Source organism: Malaya genurostris, chromosome 1 (assembly GCF_030247185.1).
Source record: "Malaya genurostris strain Urasoe2022 chromosome 1, Malgen_1.1, whole genome shotgun sequence".
In the NCBI taxonomy this organism is placed as follows: domain Eukaryota; kingdom Metazoa; phylum Arthropoda; class Insecta; order Diptera; family Culicidae; genus Malaya; species Malaya genurostris.
In genome coordinates this window covers 142,885,913-142,908,721 of record NC_080570.1, presented here as the reverse complement: position 1 = coordinate 142,908,721, position 22,809 = coordinate 142,885,913, and the positions used below count along the sequence as shown (strand labels likewise).

Below are 22,809 nucleotides of genomic sequence, written 5' to 3'. Positions count from 1 at the left end.
ATTGCTTCGAAATCAGTCAATTTTCGAATAGAAATACTGAAAAGAAAAATCTAAATCGAGTCCTGTACTGAAAAAAATGCGCAGAAAAATATTATGTATTTTACAGGTGACATAATTCTACAAACGATACAATTCATAACAACTTAACTTGTCAAATGACGCAAAATATTACATTCGTACAAAATTTTACGGGCTCCGAGTGTAACTTGCACACGGCTACTAGTTGCCGCTGTATGGTTTAGTATGTATCAATTATTCATCATTCAGTTATGTGCTATTGTGGCTCAGTCGATTAGCAGACGTACTTTGTGATCTGTTTGTTTCTTGTTTCTCGGTTCAAGTCGCACTGTTTGTTATCAATCTTTTTTTTATCGATTTCATTCGATTTCAAGCCATATAATTTTCAAATCACAAAATTATACATGTTCTTGAATATAAATATGTGTGTGATGAGAGGCTTCTTTTATGTGCATCCTTATAGGATGCAAAATCAAAAGTATTTTTCTGGCTGTGTGGATTTAACAAATTTAAAGTCGATTTATGGTCGGTGATTATGTTCTTTATAAATTTTTTTTCAGTATCACTGTCATCGAAAATTAAACTCAACTAAAAGTCATAGTCATCCAAAAACCAAATAAGAACTCAATTTGTGAGATTTTCTAGGATACTATAATGATAACGATTTTGTTTCAGGCTTTGTTAAGACGTAAAGCCGCCTTGAGCTAGTTTTAATATGATCAGTATCTAACGGGAAACAGATTGGAAAACCGACATGTGAACACAATGTGTTTTCATATGCAGGGTAGTTTAATTGGTAAAACAATTTCCCCGGTTAGGAGTTAGCTACGGGTTCGAGTCCCGTCTCTGCGGTAACATTTTCGCGGTTTTCATTACATCATTGTGTTCACATGTCGGTTTTCCAATCTGTTTCCCGTTAGATACTGATCATATTACTATAATGATAGTTATTCGATATTTGAAAAAAAGTATCAGTACAAGACAAAAAAAAAAATTTAAGCTAATAAAACTGTTTTCCCTTTCCTTCTCCAGTCCAGCCCATCTTGCTCAATATTAGTGAACAAATTTACCCAATGGATACTTTTCGCTCAATTGGCATTAGGAATTTTCTAGTATTTTTATTCTAAAATTGGACTGATTTTGTGATCATCACTAGACGAATTACTTGATGTGGCTGTGGGTGCGATAAATTCAGTAAGCCATGCATAACGATCGACACCATCAAACGCCAAATATATTAAGAAGAATGCCTCCAGAAGCGTATGTTGCCCTTCCTTCGGTTCCACGAAAGTGACACCCTGTCTTGGCCGGATTTGGCATCGTGCCATCACGCAAAACCGGTGATGGAGTGGTACAAAGCCAACGTTGTTGTTTTTGTATCGAAGGAGGTAAATCCACTAAACTCGCCAGAACTTCGTCCAACAGAAAAATTCTGGGCGATGAATGAAGGGAAAACTTCGTAAAACAGAGAGGATCTTCAAAAACGACAAAAATTTAAAGAACAAGTAGATGCAAGTGCTTAAGAATAATGGAACAAGTGTAGCACAGAATTTGAAGGGTAGTCCAAGGTGCGACTACTTTTTAGGAGAGGAGGTTGAATAAACCGACAATGCTAATGTGTATGATTTTTTCCACGAAGAATTTCAAAAACATCCGACTTGAACGGAATTTTCAGTAATCATTTTCGTCTGTTGCATTTTGTTTGAGTACAGTAAAAAAAACACGTTAAATCGGAAGTCTGCGTAAAAAAACGCATAATTTCGGAGATCCGTGTGAAAAATGCCGCGTAAAAAACCGCATAGAAAAATCGCGTTAGAAAAGATCTCAGTGTACTAACTTCAGAACTTATGGCGAAATTTGATAGAAAATTTGGTAATAATTGAAAGTTTGAGTTTAGTCTAAGTAGATCTTAATCAACTTTTTTCTATCTTCCACTCCAATACCATTTGAATTTGAAGGTCGATTGTCTTTTTGTATTTTTTTTATTTGGTTTAAATTTTGCATAGAAGAGTTTTTTCATTTTAGTGTCATCTTCCATGATAATCCCGCTACTTTGAAACATTAAAACATGTTCATTCTTCATTTATTTCAAATTGCCGAGTGGCACAAAGACACAATATATCTCATATGTCTCTATCGAACGAACGATGGGAAAGAAAATGAATTGATGTTTGAGCAAACTTTGAAAAGTGAATAACAGCCTTGGATGAGATTAAAAAAGATATTTCATTGCATCTCTAGTCAACTGACTGAACAGTGCTATTGATTCGAGAAAGTTTGTAAGGTCAATCAATTACTCTGGGGCAATATTTTCAAAATTTGTTCACCTATTTAGGTTTTAATTTAATTCTGTTGATACGGAAGGTCATGTTCCGCATCGGCTTTCTATAATGAAGCTTTGGGAGCTTTTAGTTTACTGATAACTTCTTCTTTCATTGTTCCGTATGTCCAATATCGTAATCAAAAAAAAATATACATGTTTCTTCATAATGCTTTACAAACTAAGATTACCCCCAACAGCCATAGCATGACAACTTATGCACTAAAATATTGCAGATGCAAAATAAAGACACTATTTCTGAGGATGCACGAACGAGACGTTTCACGTGAATTGGTTTTGCCTGCCTTGTTGAAAACTTTGACGGTAAGAATAAACACAGATTTTTAGCATATTTAGTTCGATAAAATCTTGAGTCAAACAAGCATAAATTGCTGTATCCTTCAATATGAAGAGAAGTGTAACTGAGACCTGACATTTAAGAATGGATACTTATGGAGTGAAAAACATTGATAAATTTATGTGTTGTGAGCAGTTCAAATGATCCAAGAATGTTAATTTTTACGTACCCTCAACGAGGAGCCCATTTCAGAAATAAAAAACTTAAATAAATAATAAACTTCTTAAATTATTTAACTTTTAATAAATCAGCTATATAGAGCTGTACTACATGAGTATCCCCTGCAAGATGAAATATGAGCTTGCTGCATTATTAGGCAGAACACAACATAGAATTTTCCGGCGATCAAAACATTAAGGGTAATTTAAGGGTAAACTTTTGTTGTGCTTAGGGCTTTTGAACTGTTTTAATTTTCTTTAAGTTTTACAAAACATCGTTAACCGATCCTGCCATCGCTCGTTCGAGTTTAGGGTTCTCTAGTTTAGAGTAGACTATACAAAACGAGTAAACTTAGACAGAAGTGGGGGTTGTCTCTCGCAGAGGCCAGCGCATAAAACGGCTGATTGCCGCCAGAATATGAATGTGGAATGTTGATATGTGAAACACAATATTCGCATGCTTCGACAAAATTTAGAAGAAATCGCTTCTTCGACGAAACGACTTTCGGTGAAATAATCCACTCTCGCTATAGTCTTCCAGTGAATCGAATCCTTTACTGAAAAATGCTTCAATCGGATCGGATGTTACACAACCCCTTGGCTGATTCGAGCTTTTGAATCTCCAGAGCCAAGTAATTCTAGGACTCAATTTCCAATTCCCTTGAACGAACTTAATATTGATAACGACGCAAAGACTTTATACTACACTACTTTGCGGGCGATTCTTAGGGTACTGAACCACTGCATGACCAGTGCTAGGAACTTATTGACATTAGGGTTGGATCTCAAGCAGGAACTGCTAAAATAAATTTTATAATACATGCATTTGTAAAGCTTGCTTCAGATAGAATTGGAACAAAGAGAATTGCCTGTATTTCAGTTGTTTATTATTGAATTCAAAATCTTTTATTATACAAATGTTGCGTTTTGTTCTTACTTTTAGGAAAAAATACAGATAAAATTATTCGTCACGGTTTCGAAGGAATTCTCAATTTTTTCCTGTAACACGGCTCATTAGGCGTCGCACACCTTCTTCGTCCATCGTTTTAGCTATCTTATTCCACCAGGTCGTCATCTGATTGATGTCTTTGACAACCTTTCCCTTTGCCTTGAGTCTCCTCTTCGAGATTGCCCAGTAATATATCTCAATAGGGCGGAACTGTAATATATCTCAATAGGGCGGAACTGGTTAAGGTTTTTCGGAACAAACTGGACCCTTTCTCTGCATACCATTCTTGAACGACTTTGCTGTAATGACAGCTTGCCAAATCTGGCCAAAACATTACGGGATGGTCGTGGGAACGGTAAAATTCGTTTTTGGAGACACTCTTATTGGTATAGTTCAGATGTCATTGTCTTATTTGTAACGAGAACTTTCGTTTTTTGCCACAGCTGCAAATACTCTGCCAAATCACAAATTTTCTTGCAAATTTGTCGGCAAAAACAAATTTAAATTTGGCTGGAACATCCCCCCGAGCCGTTGCCAAGTAAAATTTTTGACCTGGGATTTGCCCGAAGTCAGCCTTGACATAGGTTTCATCGTCCATCAGAAGACACCCGTCGAACTTGGTCAGCACCTGGTCACTATTCGGTTTTATGGTCCGATTTGGCTGTTTGCTAGCTCGATACGACTTGATTCCTTCCTGGAGCCGAGTTCTCCTCACGGTACTATGGGCAGCACCGAAATTCTGGCCAAATCACAGTCCGACAGATTAGGATTCCTTTTAATCGTCTTCAAAATCTTACCACGCAGTTTCCGGTCGACAGTTCCACTCCGACGATTGGCTTGAGGATTCCGAATGGTCGTCAATGTTTCCTTAGACCGTTTGATAACGCGCCAAACGGTATTTCTGGGCAATTTCAGTTGTTTAGCTTACCTAGATGCAGACCACACATTGGATTTTCCAAATAACTGTGCACAATTTTTTCCCTTCTTTCGGCTTCCATGTTGATCGTTTACAAAGTACAATCGATTTGCGGAATGTCAAAAATCATACGTGAAGCTGACAAAATTCCCGACACGTGGGCGCCAAGAACTTCCAAATCCGTCCACCAGGAGCGCCACAATATGAGCAAAAGTTTGTTCCAATTCTAAATGAAGCAAGCTTTAATACAACTGCTAAGTCTCATTAGTTCAAATTGAACTGCTATGCACTGATGAGTCTAAGACGAAACTTGGTAGGATCGAAACTTCGTTGTGATCCATCCGTTGCACTGTCGACCAACCAACGTAATCTTACTGGAACAATTCAACAATTGCTGAAGCAGTTGTTTATGAACTGAGATGGATGAAGGAAGAGGAGACCGTGCAAGGAAAGCGAGCAACCGATACTGGATAATTCAACTTTTTCCATCGTTTTTGTTTTTTTTTGTTTGATTCCGATAATTAAAGACGAGGTCAGCAAAAGTGTGAAATTCGTCTTCATCATCATCATCATCATCATTAAAAACAGTAGCACCACAAACTCCCATCGGAGTGTGGAGAAAATCATTGCTCTCCCAAGATCGTGATGAATATTCGACCAGTTTTATTTGTTACCAAAAGTTAGTCAAACACCACCAGTAGAGAGGGGGCACTACAACTGCTCCGTGAGGTCTGTTCTGCTGCTTCATCTGAAAAGTTTAAAGGGAAAGGCGCACACTGTCTTCGGTGGAATTATTTATTGCAACAATTACATCTGCGTGACTTGGGCGATCCCATTGCCTATCCAATCCTACGGCGGTCAACCGTTTAAGTCAATCGAACTGCAGCCTCCTAAAGAAAGGCTTCCAAATGTATTCGGATATTTTTTTCATGAGATAGCATTTCGAGTTCAAATGAAAATGAAATTTTCAGCACAATGTTCAAGCTAAAAACTGGTGGCAGAAGAGCAGGAGAAAAAAAAACCGTCGATCCAGCCAAAAGAGAAAGAGGAAAAAGTGCAGAAAACAGTTTTCGGGGGAAAGAAAAGTTGTTCGGATGTGAATTATTCAATCCGGGGAAGCAACTTTTCTGTGCGGGCACGTGTCAATCGGGTTTGGGTTTTGGGTGGCTTGTCCAAGGCATCAATTAGTTGCAAATTTCAACTAACAAATTCCGATCGATGGCTGCAGTTTGGCATACAAATTATGTGACACATTAGCATAACCGTATGGTCGTTCCAAGTTAGGGAACTCGCTTCGAGAGAACCATATCGAAAAAAATATACCCTCCTCTTGCGAAGGATGGTTTCACGGTGCGAAGACCGATACGTAAACCTTGAACAGTAGGCGACGAACCTACCGCCGTTTGCACCCTTTTCTGAACGAAACTCATTAGAGCAGGTACCTTTGATTGCATTGTTAAATTTCATTTGTAGTCAATAAAACACAGACACACATCGCAGCAAACGCGCGCGCTCGTGTCCATGTCTAAAATTGCGTATGTGCTGCTGCTGCTGTTGTGTTGTAGTTCTGTTTCAATTAGGTGCTAGATTTTTTTTTATTGCCTCACCTTGTTTGTACTGATTGGCGTACAGTTTTAACAAACAAGCTGTGCCGAAACACATTTCGACACAGCGTTGGTTTTTTTTACAAATGCCCCATCATCATCTGACTGCCTGGGTGACATTTTCTTCCCGTCCGTAGAGAGCATTTGCGTCTACGAAGGCCTTGGCCTTGGACTCCGAAAACAACCTCCATTTCACACCTGTGACCAGCAGCCTCAGGGCAGGGCCTCAAAAGTGCTGAAGAAAAATTAGCCAATTATCTTTGAATGCCGGTGTTTGGATTTGCTACGGCGGTTTGCGGTTTCAACGTTAAACGACCCGTGGCTCTGTGTCTGTGCGAGGACGCTACGACGTCGACGACGACGATGACGAGGGCGGGGTGCCACCGAATCGTATGCTAATATCGCAAATTAAGTTATGCTAGCTAATGGGACATCATGTCATGCTTTTTAGCTTTCTTACGACGAATTGATTGTGCTTCGTTGACATCTTTTACACGGTTGTGCAAAAAAAAAAACTTCAAGGAAATGTTGAGAAACATACTCAAGACACAAGCAGGAGTTCGAATTCCAATTCCCAAAACAACTACTATTAAAGAAACCAAGTAGACATTAAAAACCAAATCGGCATGATTAAATTCCAAGAAATCAACAGGAAAGAAAAAGAATTTTAATCTCATTTATTCCCTTGGAATAAATGGATCTTGAGAAAAAGGCGGCGACATACACTAGACTGAAACTTGAATTGAATTGAATTGAATTAACTGTCTCAACTTAAAACTCAATATTCAAGATTAAAACCCCAAAACACAAATTTTAAGACTCATGTCTCGAAACGAATGGTTCAAACCTCATGATTCAAAGAATCTAGTCACAGGATTCCAGATTCTAAGCATAGGAAAGTTTTGAAAAAAAATTCTTAACCTGTTAAACTATTTCAGTATCTTTCAGTAGAGATTTTCAAGCTCTTCCATGTTTTTCTAAGTGTTTATTTGTTTCTATAGCACGTTTAATTTTGAGTGAATAGTGTTTCTGATTTGTAAGTTCTTTTTAATAAATTTCTTTACTTCTTATGTTTACTAAAAAAAAATTCAGAAATAATTCAGAATTATCTAAAACACTCAGAACAGGAATATTCTGAGTGTTTTAGATAATTCTGAATTATTTCTGAATTTTCTTTTAGTTTTTTTTAATTTTATTAATTTTGGAGTTAATTGAATATTTTTCGAATCTAAACAGATTTCCTTTTTATTAAATTCTAGAACAACCGGAGTTTTTAAAGATTTTTTTTTAGATATATTTTCAGGTTTTTTTTGTTGGAATATTTGGTATAGTTTATATATGTTATAGTTGGTTTCAAACGTTTTTTTTAATTCTCTATTTCCAATTTCTACTGTTGAGCTTTTTTTAGTTTGTTGTGTAGCTTCTTGAATTCTTTTCGATAGTATTTTTTAAAAATTTTTTTTAATTGAGTTACTTGAGAATTTTTACTTCTCAAAGTTTTGCAGATTTTTGTGCTCCAGAATAATTAGAGGCTTGTTAGATTTTTTTGTAGATATCTGATATGTTAATAATTGGGTTTGAAAGCGTTTTTTGCAGGTTTCATATTTTTCCATTTTTTTTATTAGTTTTGTTGATAATTTTTTGTTTTTATATTTTTTCGAATATCGAACTGCTTGATTAGTAATTTTTTATATTTCTTTAGTTCTGTGATTGTTTGATCCTCGTGTACTTTGTTTTAACTTTTAACTTATTATTTTTTTAAATATGTATATTGAGATTTGTTTTAATTTTCTAAGTAATTCTTTAGTTTTTGAATATTTCGAACCTCCCTAACTTCTTGATTGATAAGTTTTATTTGTCTTTTTATTTCTTGGATTATTCCTTCTTCTCAGGCCCGTGCGCAGGGGGGGGGGGGGGGGTTTGGGGGTTTTAACCCCCCCCCCCCCATGAAGAATTTTTTTAAAATTAAGTTTCATGAACAATGGAGTACTTATTATATTAAAGTGCAAATAACTTGACAATTCATATTTTTTATCAATAATTTAAACTGACACAATTTCAAACCCCCCCCCCCCTCCCCCCCCCCCTTAATGATTTCTGCGCACGAGCCAGTCAGAATTCGTTTTACATTGTCAATATATTGGATGAGGCGCCTTTTCACCTTTTGGATACCCCCCTCTCCCCTTGAAACCCCCCCCCCCCCCATGGATGATTCATGCGCACGGGCCTGCTTCTTCTATTAGTATTTTTAGCTAATTTATAGTTTCTTTAGTTCTTTTTGATAGTTTTTTCTTATTATTTTATTTGATTTTGAATTTTTTTAATGTTATTAGCTTTTTAAACAATCAGTGCTAGCACCTGAGATGTCAGAAATAATATAGCACCTGTGCGATATTATTTAAGGGTTGCATAAATAGTGCAAACTTTGCGTCTGTTTAGCGGTTTAAATAGATCTTCTAAGTGCGGGATGGCCGTTCAGTTTGAACTGTTTGAAGCACCAATGAGCCGAAGGCGAAACGCAAAGATATAGCTTCTTAAAGTTTTTCAGTTTTTTGAGTTTTTAGAAAAGTCATAGTTTTTTTAATATTTTAATTTGTTTTGGATTATTTTCATTTTCCCAAATTTTTGTTTTTAAGCTTTAAATTTCAAAATTTTTTAATGCCTTTAATTATTTTCTTTCAGTTTTTTGCCCCTCTCCTGTTTCTTTAGTTCTTTATGATCATTCTTTTTCATGATTTTATTAGATTTTGCGTCATTTTCATGTTTTATCTTCCTAGAATTTTTCAGTTTTTTTTTTGTGTTTCTAGAACATTCATAGTTTCATTTTACATATTCTAGTTGGTTTCAAAAGTCTTTTTTTAAGTTTCATAAACCTTTCCCAAATAAATTTGTTGTGATTTTGTTTAAGTTTGCTTTAATTTTAAATTTTTCGAGCTCAGAACTTCTTTATTGGTAAGATTTTTTACTATATTTTGTACTTCTTTTTTTAGTTCTTTTGAACCTACTTTTGAGCTTTTTGAGTTCTTTTTGATAGCTTCCTGAAATATGATTATAATTGGAGTTCTTTGACTTTCTAGTTTTGAAGTTTTTTTTTCTAGTTTTGAAGTTTTACAGTTTTGTTCCAAACATTTTAGTTAGGGTTTTTTTTTTAATTTGTTGGGTATATTTAATTATATAATTTTTTCGAACTTCAATGTTTTTAAGCTACTTTTTAATTTTATGATCGATATTTTTTTTTAATTTCTGAATTTATCAGATAATTTTCATTTCATAATCTTCTTCTTCTTTTTTTTTAGTTTTTACCTACTTTTGAGCTTTTTAGTTCTTTTTGATAGCTTTCTGGAATATGATTATATTTGGAGTTTTTTTTACTTTCTTAGAATTTTTTGCCTACTTTTGAGCTTTTTGAGTTCTTTTTGATAGCATTCTGAAATATTATTATATTTGGTGTTCTTTGACTTTCTAGTTTTGAAGTTTTTTTTTTCTAGTTTTGAAGTTTTACAGTTTTGTTCCAAACATTTTAGTTAGGGTTTTTTTTTAATTTGTTGGGTATATTTAATTATATAATTTTTTCGAACTTCAATGTTTTTAAGCTACTTTTTAATTTTATGATCGATATTTTTTTTTAATTTCTGAATTTATCAGATAATTTTCATTTCATAATCTTCTTCTTCTTTTTTTTTAGTTTTTACCTACTTTTGAGCTTTTTAGTTCTTTTTGATAGCTTTCTGGAATATGATTATATTTGGAGTTTTTTGACTTTCTAGTTTTGTAGTTTTTTCTAGTTTTGAAGTTGTACAGTTTTGTTCCAAACATTTTAGTTAGGGTTTTTCTTTTAATTTGTTGGATATATTAAATTATATAATTTTTTCGAACTTTAATGTTTTTAAGCTACTTTTTAACTTTATGATCGAAATTTTTTTAAACATTTCTCAATTTATTAGATATTTTTCTTTTCTTAATCTTTTCAGTTACTTTTGAGTTTTTTTTGTGTTTTTAAATTTAATCAGATTCTAAGTCCCTTGATTTTTTTTTAGTTTAGTTAGTTTTTTAGGTTTCAAAGTAATCAAAGTAATCAAAGTATTTTTTTCAGATATTTCAGATATTATCTCTGATTATTTTTTCTTCACTTAGTTTTTTTAGTTACAATACTTTTGAACTTCTTGAGTTCTTTTAGATAAAATTTTTATATTTTATATGATTTTGAGTTTTTTTTATAATTCTTTTGCATGATTTTATTAGATTTTGAGTTGTTTTCATGTTTTATCTTCTGAGAATTTTTCAGTTTTTATTTTAAATTTTAGGTTTTGAATTATTCTAATGTTTTATGTTCTTGGAACTTTTCAGTTTTTTTTTTTGTTGTGTTTCTAGAATATTCTGTTACATATTCAAGTTGGTTTCAAAAGTTTTTTTTTATAAAGTTTCATAAACCTTTCCCAAATAAATTTGTTGTGATTTTGTTTAAGTTCTTCAAATTTTTAATTTTTCGAACTCAGAACTTCTTGATTGGTAAGATTTTTTACTATATGTTGTACTTCTTATTTTTTAGTTTTTTTTTGCCTACTTTTGAGCTTTTTGAGTTATTTTTGATAACCTTCTGAAATATAATTATATTTGGAGTTCTTTGACTTTCTAGTTTTGAAGTTTTACAGTTTTGTTCCAAACATATTAGTTAGGGTTGTTTTTTAATTTGTTGGGTATATTTACTTATATAATTTTATCGAACTTCAATGTTTTTAAGCTTCTTTTTAACTTTATGATCGATATTTTTTTATAAATTTCTCATTTTATTAGATAATTTTCTTTTCTTAATCTTTTTAGTTACTTTTGAGTGTTTTGGTGTTTTTTTAATTTTATTAAATTTCCCTTGATTTTTTTTTGTTTAGATAGTTTTTTATTCAATTTTTTCAATTCTTAGATTATTTTTTCTTTTCTTAGTATTTTTCAGCTACTTTTAAGCCTTCTAAGTTTTTTCGGAGATTTTTTTTAAATTTTATTAAGTTTTGAGTTCTTTGGGGTTCGTTAAATTTTTCCATTCTTTAAGCTTCTAGAATAATCATAATTTTTCCGATATTTTTTCTTAGATATTTGAGATAAGTTAGGGCATATTTAGTAGTGTTCTAGTTCTATATGCATAATTTATGTCAGTTTTAAAGTTTAAATCTGGATTCTACAACAAGAAAAACTGGCAGCCCCAGCAGTGTTTTAGTCGTGTTTCAAATATAGAAAAAATAGAGCGGCATCGTATGCCAGATTTAAATTTGACAGAAGAACTGTTCGAATAAATAAAACTAGAACGGATTGCTAGGGATACGTTTGTTCCAGTATCAGTTATATTATAGATCTTCCATATAAAACTTCAAGCTGTTGAATTGTTGTTGTTGTTGAAATAGTTGTTTCTCAGAATTATTTTTTTGTAAATTCTATATATCTTTGTACAATTTTTTCTGTTGAGTTTTTGTTTTATTTGAATTTTGAATTTGAATTTTGAATATTTGGAACTTCTTGTTTGGTAAATTCATTTCTAACTTTCTTTACTTCTTAATTAGTTATTCTTATCTTAATTAGTAAAGCTACTTTTGAGCTTTTTAGTAAGTTCTTTTTGATAGTTTCATTTTTTTAATTTTATTAGTTGTTTAGATCTTTGAGTATTTTTGACATTTTAAAACTTTGCAGTTTTTTGAGTGAGATTTTTTTACTTGTGTTATGTTATTTTTCTTTTTCTGAATGTTTTTACCAACTTTTGAGCTTTTTGAGTTCTTTTTCAAATCCTAATGGAATTGAATTTTATTTGGAGTTCTTCAATTATTTTTAGCTTCTGGAAATTTTTCAGTTCTTTGATTTTCTAGATTTTTAGAATTTTTCCAGATATGTGAGATAATTGGTTTTGGTTTTTTTTCTGGTTTTAAAAGGAAAACTCTTTCCAAATATTTTTGTTGAGTTTATGTTTTAGTTTTTGAGTATTTTAAAGTTTTAAAACTTTTCGAACTACACTCTTAATTGATAAGTTTTTTTTTTGAATTTGTTTATTATCTAAGATTTATTTTCTTCTTTTCGTTTTTTTTTTGCTTCTTTTAGTTTCTTTCTTTGATAGATTCTTTCTTGGTTTCATTAAATTTTGAGTTGTTTGAATAATTTTAACATTATTCATTTTTTAATTTTTTGTGTTTCTAGAATAGTCAGTTTTTTTTAAATATTTTGTTTATATATTTTTGTTGATTTTAATTAGTTTCTTAATTATTTTTTAGTTTTAAAATTTTTCGAATTTCGATCTTCTTGATTAGTAATTTTTTATATCTCTTCACTTCTTCGATTGTTTTATCTTCTCGTAGTTTGTTTTAACTACATTTGAATTTTTTTTTTACTTGAGTAGTTTTTGATGGTTTAAATATTTTAGTTGGTTTTAGATGTGTTTTTTATAGATTTACAAGTTTTCCCCTAATTTTGTTGAAGTGTTTCTAGAATAGTCTAGTTTAAATAATTTTGTTTAGATATTTTAGTTGGTTTCAAAAGTTTTTTTTCATATTTTTAGTTGTTTTTTTGTTCAAATTTGTTGAATATTTTTCAAATTTTGAATACACTGAGGTCTTTTTTATGTGGTCGTTTTTTATGCGAATTTTCAGAGTTATGCGGTGTCCCTTCTGCGGTTTTTTATGCGAAGTTTCAGAGTTATGCGGTTTTATTTATGCGAATTTTCAGACTTATGCGGTTTTTATTTATGCGGTACGTAAACTCGCATAAAAAAAGACTTCAGTGTATTTCGAGCTCAGAACTACTTTATTGGAAGGTTTTTTCTTGACTTTCTGGTTCTTTTTGTCAGAATTTTTAAAACATATTTGAGATATATTGTAGTTGTTTTTAAAAGTTTATTTTTTTTCAAAAATTTTCATTGAGTTTTTGTTTGTTGCGTATTTTTATGTTGTGGAAATCTTCGAATTTTAAAGTTCTTGATTGATAAGTTTCTTTTAAATTTCCTTATTTCTTAAATTATTGTTCTTGTCCTAATCATTGTAGCTTTTGAGATTTTTGAGTTCTTTTAGAAAGCCTTTTTTTCAATATTATGAAATTTTGAATTTTTTGAGTATTTTAGCTTCTTAAAATTTTTCAATATTTTTTTAGTTTCTAGAATAATTATAGTTTTTTCCGTTTTTTAAACCTTATAGGTCGTTCACCGCGGCGTTGAAGTTGGATTTTTAAGACTTCAAAGACCATATAGAAGATATGAGGGAGATTTTCAAATTTTCAAAGGTTTTGGATTGTTGTGTTTGAAACCGATTTCAGATATTTTTTTAAACTTTCTCCTGTAGAAGAATTGAGATGGCCGATGCGAAAAACACTTTAATGTGTGATATTCTAATGACTTGCATAAAAATATATCACAGCTCAATTGAGGAATACCTGAAACATCCTAATCATATCACGTTGAGAAGAACTGAAACGCTCGGTGGTTTCGTTCAAATTGATAAATGATCTACACACATTTTGACGCAATAAAATGACGCTTCGTCCAGCATAATATCGCAATTAATCGAAAGTGCATTAAAAAGTACATTTAAATTCCGAAATGGTGATCCACTTTGAGGGTGATTTTTCATCTGTTTTACTGCCGTGAGCGGCGGCGGAATGGGGAAGCAGACCAAAACCAAAAAAAAAAGAAAAAAAAATACTGCACGCTTTCTAACTCCGCTCTTGTCGATCCTCGATCCTCGCCAAATAAATGACAAAGGCACGGCAGTTACGTACTGGCACCTTCAAAAGTAATGTTATTAATGCAGTCCAATAAAAATGAGTGTCGTTGTTGTTTTTATTACCGATTTTTTGTTTTTCATTATAGCCAAAGCCACCCAGCCGCTTCTCACGACGTTTGTTTTTAATCGCATTTATGATGCGTATTTTGTGTATCCCGCGCGCATCTCTCCCACCCCGCTTTCAACAGCCATGGGGGTGGTTTTCCACTTTGTACCGATGCACGAGATAGTGACGGCAGGCAGACAGGCAGCGGTGCTGAACAAATTGCAATCTGCACCGCATTTACACATGCGGACCAGGGTTCCGGTTTTCCGGGGTAGGATGGAAAAAAAATCCGATTATGCGATTGAAGCGATTTTAAAATCGTATGGCTCATTTTGCTCCACCTTCCCCGCAGCAGTAATTGATTAGACGAATTTTAATAGGAGAAGTGCTTGTTTTATTACTGTCTTTAAAACGGGCATCAATATCAGTGGAAAAAGTATCGCCGAAGATAATTGTTTTCTATTTCTCTATCACTCGAAGGCTGTTAGAAAGTCGATCGTAGCCTGTGGCTAGTATTTTTTTATTTCAGAGCTGAGTAAAACTTGAGAAATACAAAATTTATAATCGCACAAATTTCCGGACCAATCAACCGCACGATTCGTCCTTGAGGTGGAATGCAATTTCGCGGGTTTCTTCAATGAACCAACCAATCTAAATTATGATTCTACCCCTCCATCGCACCGAGGGACACACATCGGAGGATGGACGTGGACTTTTGTTTTTCTTTTCCACCGTTTGTTTGTTTGTTGATGGTTAGGAAATTTCGAAATGATCCATTTCGTTGCGACACTACATCTGCGATGCACTCGCGGATACGAGGTCCATGGTAGTGAAAGTCCATTTTGCTTACAGTTTTCGGCAAACCCTGACCATGACGAATTCTGCCAGATCTCCTTCTTTTCCATGGTAGTCCTTCAGTTTTAAATTGTTTTTTTATTATTTTGGTTTGTTTAGAAAATGAGTTGATGGCCATCGTAAAGTTTGGAATCCTACTATGTTCACCTCTGAGATCATTTTATTGAGCTAAATAAAGGGCGTCGATAGCTGAAGGCTAATCTACGTTTTGGAGCTTTCACATTTACAACCATTCGAACCCTTCCGGGAAGTGTCGGTCGAATGTCCAATCGTGGCTTCCTACAAAAGGTGATTTAAATCGTGTCAGTTTTTGGTTTTGATTTGAGACCGCCCAAATTTCGAGCCCCTACCAATTCGTCAAGGTTAGTTAGTGCGACGGTCCGTCGCCAATTGCATAAATCACCGAATCTCGAAGACTCGGGACGAGTTAAGTCTTCAATTAACCAACCAAATCAAGCAAATATAAAACAACAACGACTCAAAAAAAACTTACCTGACTGGAACTTTTCCCGTCACGAAGCAGCGTCAGCTTCAGTCGAGTTCCGCGCAGTTCGGCGTGCACCGTCCGCCAGCTCCGGTCCTGGGACCGTTTACCATCGATTAATGTCACCTTGATGTTCAGTTCCCCTTCGCGCAGCACCGGCATCGTCGGGTCCGCCGGTGAGTCCCGGAAGTGAGCCAACGCTTTGGATTTGGCACTGTGACTATTCGTGTGTTTGTGAAACGGAAGCAAGCAAACAAAGAAACAAATAACGTAATTAGTAGAATGTCATAAGTCATTATTATTGGCGCCGTCCTAGAACGGAACAGAAATCGCAAAACAATCTAGCATCTAATAAAAGTGCAGTTTGAGTGACTGGAGAACTCAATGACAGCAGGAATCGTCGCCTACTATAGATATCCTGGTTGAATGAAAGTGACAGTCTCTCAAACGCAACAGGTGATGGCATCACTTTCCAGTGCGTCCCACATATCAAATCGAGTTCACTGATACGTCACGATGCGGTGGTTTTAGGGGCGGAACGTAAAAAACAAAGCTCTCCACCAGCTCCAGTGGTTTTGGTTACATTTTAGTAACGCAGTTACATAACAGATACAGATCATACAAGCGATGCTGTCACAAGGCAAAAGACATCATTCTCGTGTCGGTGCTACTGTCAGTGAGCTAGTGACGGCCGAACCAGGCGAATTTTTCGCATGGCGTATGTTTGGAAGAAAGAAAAAATACAGCAACAGCGCGGGAGCAAGAGCGAAATGGAAAACAACTAATAACAAAACAGTATCGCTCGCTACAACAACAGCACACACAGCATTAGCAACAACAACAACAACAACAGTAACAAACAATATATGGGCGCTATGGAATGAGTGAAAGAGAAAGCGATTGCATCACTAGCCTGCAGCCTGCGGTTGCTTTATGAGGATGTGTAACGTGAAGATTTTTGACGGATGATTTTTGATAGCGATAATGATAATGATGATGATGATGAGTATGCGGAGAGATGATGAATGAAACATGATGGAATCATTTCACGTGAGGAGCAGCTCTGTTGAATTGATTCTTTGTGCATTTGTATCATGGAAATGAAATTGAAAGTAAGCATGGAAAAAGTAGGTAATGCACACTTGCAGAGTGGAAACAGCAATACAAACAGGGGAAATGCTCGTGATCAACTGTGGATCCGATAGATTAGCTTCCGTCATTTGAGATTTAAGGGTTCACTTCGTTGAAAACAAATAATTTTTTTTAAACACTGTACAATTTGGATTACTATTCACTCTAAATAAAATTGTGATAACATTTGGGTATGATTTTCGTAGAAAAAAAAACAATTTCAATGCTTTCAACTCAATTGGAAAAATTCGATCTGTGGGATGTTAGTCCTCAGTACCAATTTCTTTGATCACCTTCAGATAGAAATGTATTGCAATTAACGCAAGGCTCTCTTCGAACCGATGAAAAAGATTCATTTGGAATAAAATTTGATTCTTTTAAAGGATGATTTTTTTGCGGGTATCTTTTTGGCAACACTGTTTTTGACAGATCAAATGTGAATCGTGTCTTTCGGCGTTGTCAAGCTTGTTCAGTTTGGTCTATAATTTAATAATGAATCGTCGTTTGATCTTTAAATCATTCATAAATGGGCGCTGACAAAGTTGGAGGAAGATTCACTTTTTTATCGAAGAATTGTATTATTCGTGGAATACCGGCCGATATGTAGGACTTTGCGCATATGCCATTTAAAGCGGAGCCGAGGTCAACATTTGCATGAAATCATTTTCAAACATTAAATTATACTGATCGTTCTATCGATTTCAATAAAGATTTCGTCAATTTTCGTAATTTTTTTGTGTTTTTTCTGAAAATCAAATCCTATACCTATTGAAAAATCACCCTTTACAAGTAAGACTCAAAGTAAATTTATAGACACAAAAAGTCTTATGATTTGTGATTTAATAAGCTTAAAAAGGCCATTAATGGTTACTTTCCAGTGCTTTTATTGAAACTTGCAGCATTAGTATTCCATTAGTCCATCGATGCTCGCACAATCGAAACGGACACGGAATCTGGACATTTTGCTTATATTTGCTGGACCGTCTTTGACTGCCCCGTTACTTCTTCGATATCGCTGCTTTGAAATATCCGAGTATAGGTAGGAAATTCCGGTTGATTCTGAGACTTTGGGAACCAACTCGATCCTGTTGGCTCTCCCGAATAGTACCTCTCCCGAACAGTACCTTGAAGTAGTGGCATCTGGCCAAATCGTCACAAAAGATGACTTTGCTGATATGCTAACAGATGAACTTTTGACCGGGTAGCTGCTTGAAATCGAGTTTGACGAAACATAGTCATCGATCAAAATACAACCCTTGCGTTGTTTTGTCTTAGAAATGCATGAAACGTCGAGATCTGGTGTTATCCCGAATTGTTTTTAAGTCAACTACTCTTTGACACTGACATTTTTTTTTAGATAACACCAGATCTCGACATTTCATGCAGTTCTTAAAAAATTCGGCATCAAAAAAAATTTCGATTTCGGAAATCTCAAAGTCCCAAAGTCAATTTTTTGAAAAAAAAAATTCTAAGATGACACCAGATCTGACCGAAAATTCAATCTGATGTTTAGTCTTTCATTTACACTGGTCCATTATTTTTATTTCACTTAACCGGCTGTGCTATGACCTTTCAAAGTTTGCCTAGAGTCGAAATGTTCCCCACGAGAGCGCTTATATTAGTTTTTTGTTGAAAGCGAAAAATATGGAGATTCTAACTTTTTTTTGTGAGCAAAATATATAAACATAGTAAACAAGAGAAATGTAATGGATATTGTTAGCTACAACATTGCTCAACAATAGCAATGTCTTTCTTATACATAGAAATAATCATTTGATAAAAAATGTCATAGAGTAATATCGTATACAGGGTGTCCCACGAAAAATTTCGAATTTAAAAATGCAATAATAAATAAACGATTAGATAGATTTCAATAATAATACATTTATTTGATAGGTTGTGATTCATGAAATTTTTCTACAAAAAATCTTTGGTTTCAACATGACGGCGCTACGTGCCACACAGCCAACGAAACTATCGATGTTCTTCGAAAAATCTTAGAAAATAGAATAATCAGCAGGAATGGTGATGAGAATTGGCCTTCGAGAAGGTGCGATTCGACGCCGCTGGATTATGTTCTTTGGTAATCGGTTAAAGATAAATGTTACGCTAGCGAAATTATTTTCCAAAACAAAACCTTTCAAATAAATGTATAATAATCTATCAAACCGTTTTTTTTTATTATTATATTTTTGATTCGGACACTCTGTACGAGTGAAGCGATCTCTATATTTCTGGTTTCACGAATAAAAGAGTGAAAATACATTTGTTATACTAGAATATGTTATAATTTTTATCTATATGAGCATTTTTTCATAAATGGCGATGCTCCACGCATTGGAAAGTCCAATTCACGAATGAAATCCCTACTTACATCCAGCCCCCTAAACCATACTTCGTCGATATTTTAGGAATAATTGAGTGCATCCACTGGGCCTCTTCATTCCTAGAAGCTTGGCCAGCTGACAAGTGTTCTTTGGCGAGACGCGCTATAGTATTCGATGAAATCAATCCGTCGCTTATAAATTTCACCCTCAATAGCACCACCTTTGGCTAAATTGTCGACTGCCAGGAATGGAGTAATGAGCTGGGGCCCAGACCATAGTGATTTGATAATTATTATTCAATATGTCGTTCAGGTGCTGTATTGTTTTGCCCAAGAAACACGGTTCATTCTTGCCAGTCACGTTTGAACAAATAGGTTCAATTGCACTCAGACTACCTGTGAAGAGGAAATAACGGTTTGGAGATAATGTGACCATTACACTCAAGCCATAATTAACTGCTACTCTGATATATTAACAGATGCAGGTTCTTGAAGCCTGAATGAGGCCTCTTCAATTCGTGATCCGTCTGTGTAAAACATTTTCTCAGAGTCAATATGCCTGAACTTACTTGAAAATATTTTTGGGATTTCCATCGAGCGTAGGTGATTCGGGATTCCACGCACATCGCGCTGCATGGATGTATAGAAAAATAACGTTGAGTATAGAAAAATTAACGTTGAGGGACATTTAGGAGGCTGACACGGATAGGAATATATCTTGAAGGGTTGATTTCCAGTGACATATGGTTAAAATATATTGTCATGAATCTTGATTGAGATTGAAGCTCAACTAGTCTTTCGAAGTTATTAATAACCAGGGGATTCAGCACCTCACATCTTATTAACAGCGGCGATGAAAGCTCCCAAAAACGATCTCAATGGAAGAACTCCCGCCAGAACTTCAAGACTCATTGTATGTGTCGAATGCATGCAGCCCAAGGCAATTCGCAAACATCGATACTGAATTCGCTCTAGTTTGAGAATATGAGAGTTTGCAGCGGAACGAAAGCAAACGCATCCATATTCCATCACTGGAAGTATCGTTGTCTGATACAATTTTATTAGACCTTCCGGGTGAGCACCCCACCAAGATCCTGTTATTGTTCGAAGAAAATTTACTCTTTGTTGGCATTTTGTTATCAGATACCTAATGTAATCTCTCCACTTGCATTTGGAATCGAACCACATCCCGAGGTATTTGAATAAAAAAACCTGTTGGATAGTTCTTCCCATCATATGAAGCTGAAGCTGCGTGGGATCATGCTTTCTTGAAAAGATAACCATCTCTGTTTTCTCCGCAGAGAATTCGATACCCAGAAGAACAGCCCAAACGGACAAGTTATCTAAGGTATCCTGCAATGGTCCATATTGCTAATTCTGAATGTTGCCAAATCGCCATGTGAAAAATACATGCATTTCTCTGACAAAATGTTGTGCAAATAATTATTTATAACCTGGAAGTCCATGTTGGAGGAGCTTGTCTGAAAGAACATCAATGGAAACTGAATTGAATGCTCCTTTAATGTCCGAAAATACAGATGCCATTTGTTGTTTTTGGGCGATTTTTTTTTATTTCTACGGAAGCCAAATTGAGTATCTGACAACAAGCCGTTGACTTAGCACTTGGGTCGAGACATCGAAGAATAATGTTTTCGAACAATTTACTGATGCAGGACAGGCTCAAGAATGTTGTTGAACAATTCCAACAACAAGCGGCGTTTTGCGAGGTCAAGTAGATTCTTCACCAAGTTGAATTTAATTCTGTTCAACCCAGGAGCGTTATTTTTACAAGACAAGAGTGCTATAGAAAATTCCATCATTGAAAAGCGGCTATCAATGGAACCATTATTTGAGGGAGACGGTTGCATGAAATTTGCGAAATCGAAAAAAAACTTTATGCAAAAATCTTGTAATTGCAGGAAACGTCGATGTTAGTGTCATATCGAAAAACAAATTTTTTTAATAAATCGACTTTCTGGGACTTTTCAAAATCGAAAGTTTTTTTAGATGCCAAATATCTTAGAACTGCATGAAACGTTATCTGGTGATTTTCCAAGATCGTAAATTTTCAAACATTCACTACCTGCCGGCATCCCTTGCCCATATCCGATTTAGCTAAAATTTTGCATAGGGACTTTTTTTAAGTGGATAAACTTTTGAGCACTACCGCCTAACGAAATTCGTGATGACCCTAAAATATTGACATCCTAGTGTGTAATTTTCATTTATTCAAAATTGACGAAAATGACGAAAAATTAATGTCACTTTCAGTTTAGCTTGAAAATTATGATGCAGTAGCTTTAAAATTGCAAATGACCAGAACAAACGAAGAGAGACGAAGCATTTTCGTTTCTCATTGAAAAAATCAGAGAGAATAATTGCCAACGTCACTCTTTCCTCTATATGACAAGACGAAACCAAACTAACGTCTTCAGCTTCAGCAACAGCAGAATTTCAATTCTCATTCTTTCATCGATGTATTGAAAATCTGTGACGCTTGGCTATAAATAGTGACTGAAAAGTGACAAATCTAAGTAATTACATCCCAGAACTTCTTTGGAAACCAAAACTACTATAAATTCGAGCACCAACAGTTAAAACTCATGTCGTTTTCGCTTAAGAAAACTGAAACTGACCCAGGGTAGTTTCATCAAACAAACACTTTTCACGAAACTGTGTTGATTTCACACTTAGTAACGGGGGTTTGAGCAAACCTGGGCTGACATTATGCATCTCGAATCGAGTTGCTCGAAACGGTTATTTTTGAAGTCGATTCGACTGAACTGAGGCATTACGTATCGCTTTCGACCTCGTGATCGAGATCCTAACAATGTGGTACTAGATTTCGACTGACGCTGCTCGAACTGTCATAATCAGAGATGCCATTTATTCAGATTTATCTGTATTATACAGATTTTTACATGCGCATACAGATTTAACACAGAGTACAGATTTATTACAGATTTCTTAAATTTAATACAGATTTATACAGATTTCACCAAAAGTATTAAGGAAAAAATTAAACTATCTATTAGTATTTGAGCTATCTATTAGTATTTGATTGCAATGACGAGATAAACGTTTAGGAATCAACGTACAAATCACTTTTTAAAATTTATATTTTTTGTGCAGATATTTAATGAAGAACACTGAAATCCATTTATATTGAAATTTGTAACTAAATTGGACTTAAAAGTTAGACAAGTCTTGGCATCATGAAACATTATTGCCAGACTGACAGTTGTATTACCTGACTCGACGTTGCATATTGGATTTTGGAAATCCATCTTAACTTATGAAGTGAACATTTTCAAATTAGACAAGTTTATGGCACCATAATACAATTGTTGTTGATAGGAAAAAACTATAAAATTTCGTCGATGAATATAATATAAGATATGAAATTTAATCTACCACTCTATAACCATAATCTATTAGAATAACACCTTTAAACATAATTGTATTGTAGAAATTTTATTTTATTAGCGAATACAGATAAATACAGATATTTTATACGAATCAATACAGATTTTCTATGAAAATATCTGGCATCTCTGGTCATAACATACATAGGTAAACAAATATACATTGCAATCATGAAAAAAATTAAACTGAATTATTGTTTGGGTATTTTCGATTACATTTATTCAGTTCAAGTACTGAAAAGAAGCAAACTGCTTGTAATACTGCGGTTTTAAGTTGCCGCACGAAATTAACATGAACACATTTCTGAAATTTAAATCAAGAAGCAGATTCGTTTCCACTCCATTTGAAAACGTAAAGAATTTTTTCAAGCGTGTTCTTGTACACAATTTATCGATGAACTTCTGAAATTATAATAAAAAAAATTCTTTATTTTTCATGTATTGTTTCAAGTCTAATACAATTTACGTCAT

The 22,809-nt window shown here is 34.2% G+C and overlaps 1 protein-coding gene across 7 annotated transcripts in view; it reads right to left on the bottom strand.

Moving 5' to 3' along the window:
* LOC131425997 (uncharacterized) overlaps window positions 1-22,809 on the bottom strand; it is a 399,851-nt gene that overhangs the window by 35,771 nt on the left and 341,271 nt on the right. For all 7 annotated transcript variants that reach the window (XM_058588366.1, XM_058588368.1, XM_058588372.1 and 4 more), the window contains one exon: window positions 15,466-15,676. In XM_058588366.1, the coding sequence (XP_058444349.1) occupies window positions 15,466-15,676 (211 nt within the window). The remainder of the gene's footprint in view (window positions 1-15,465; window positions 15,677-22,809) is intronic.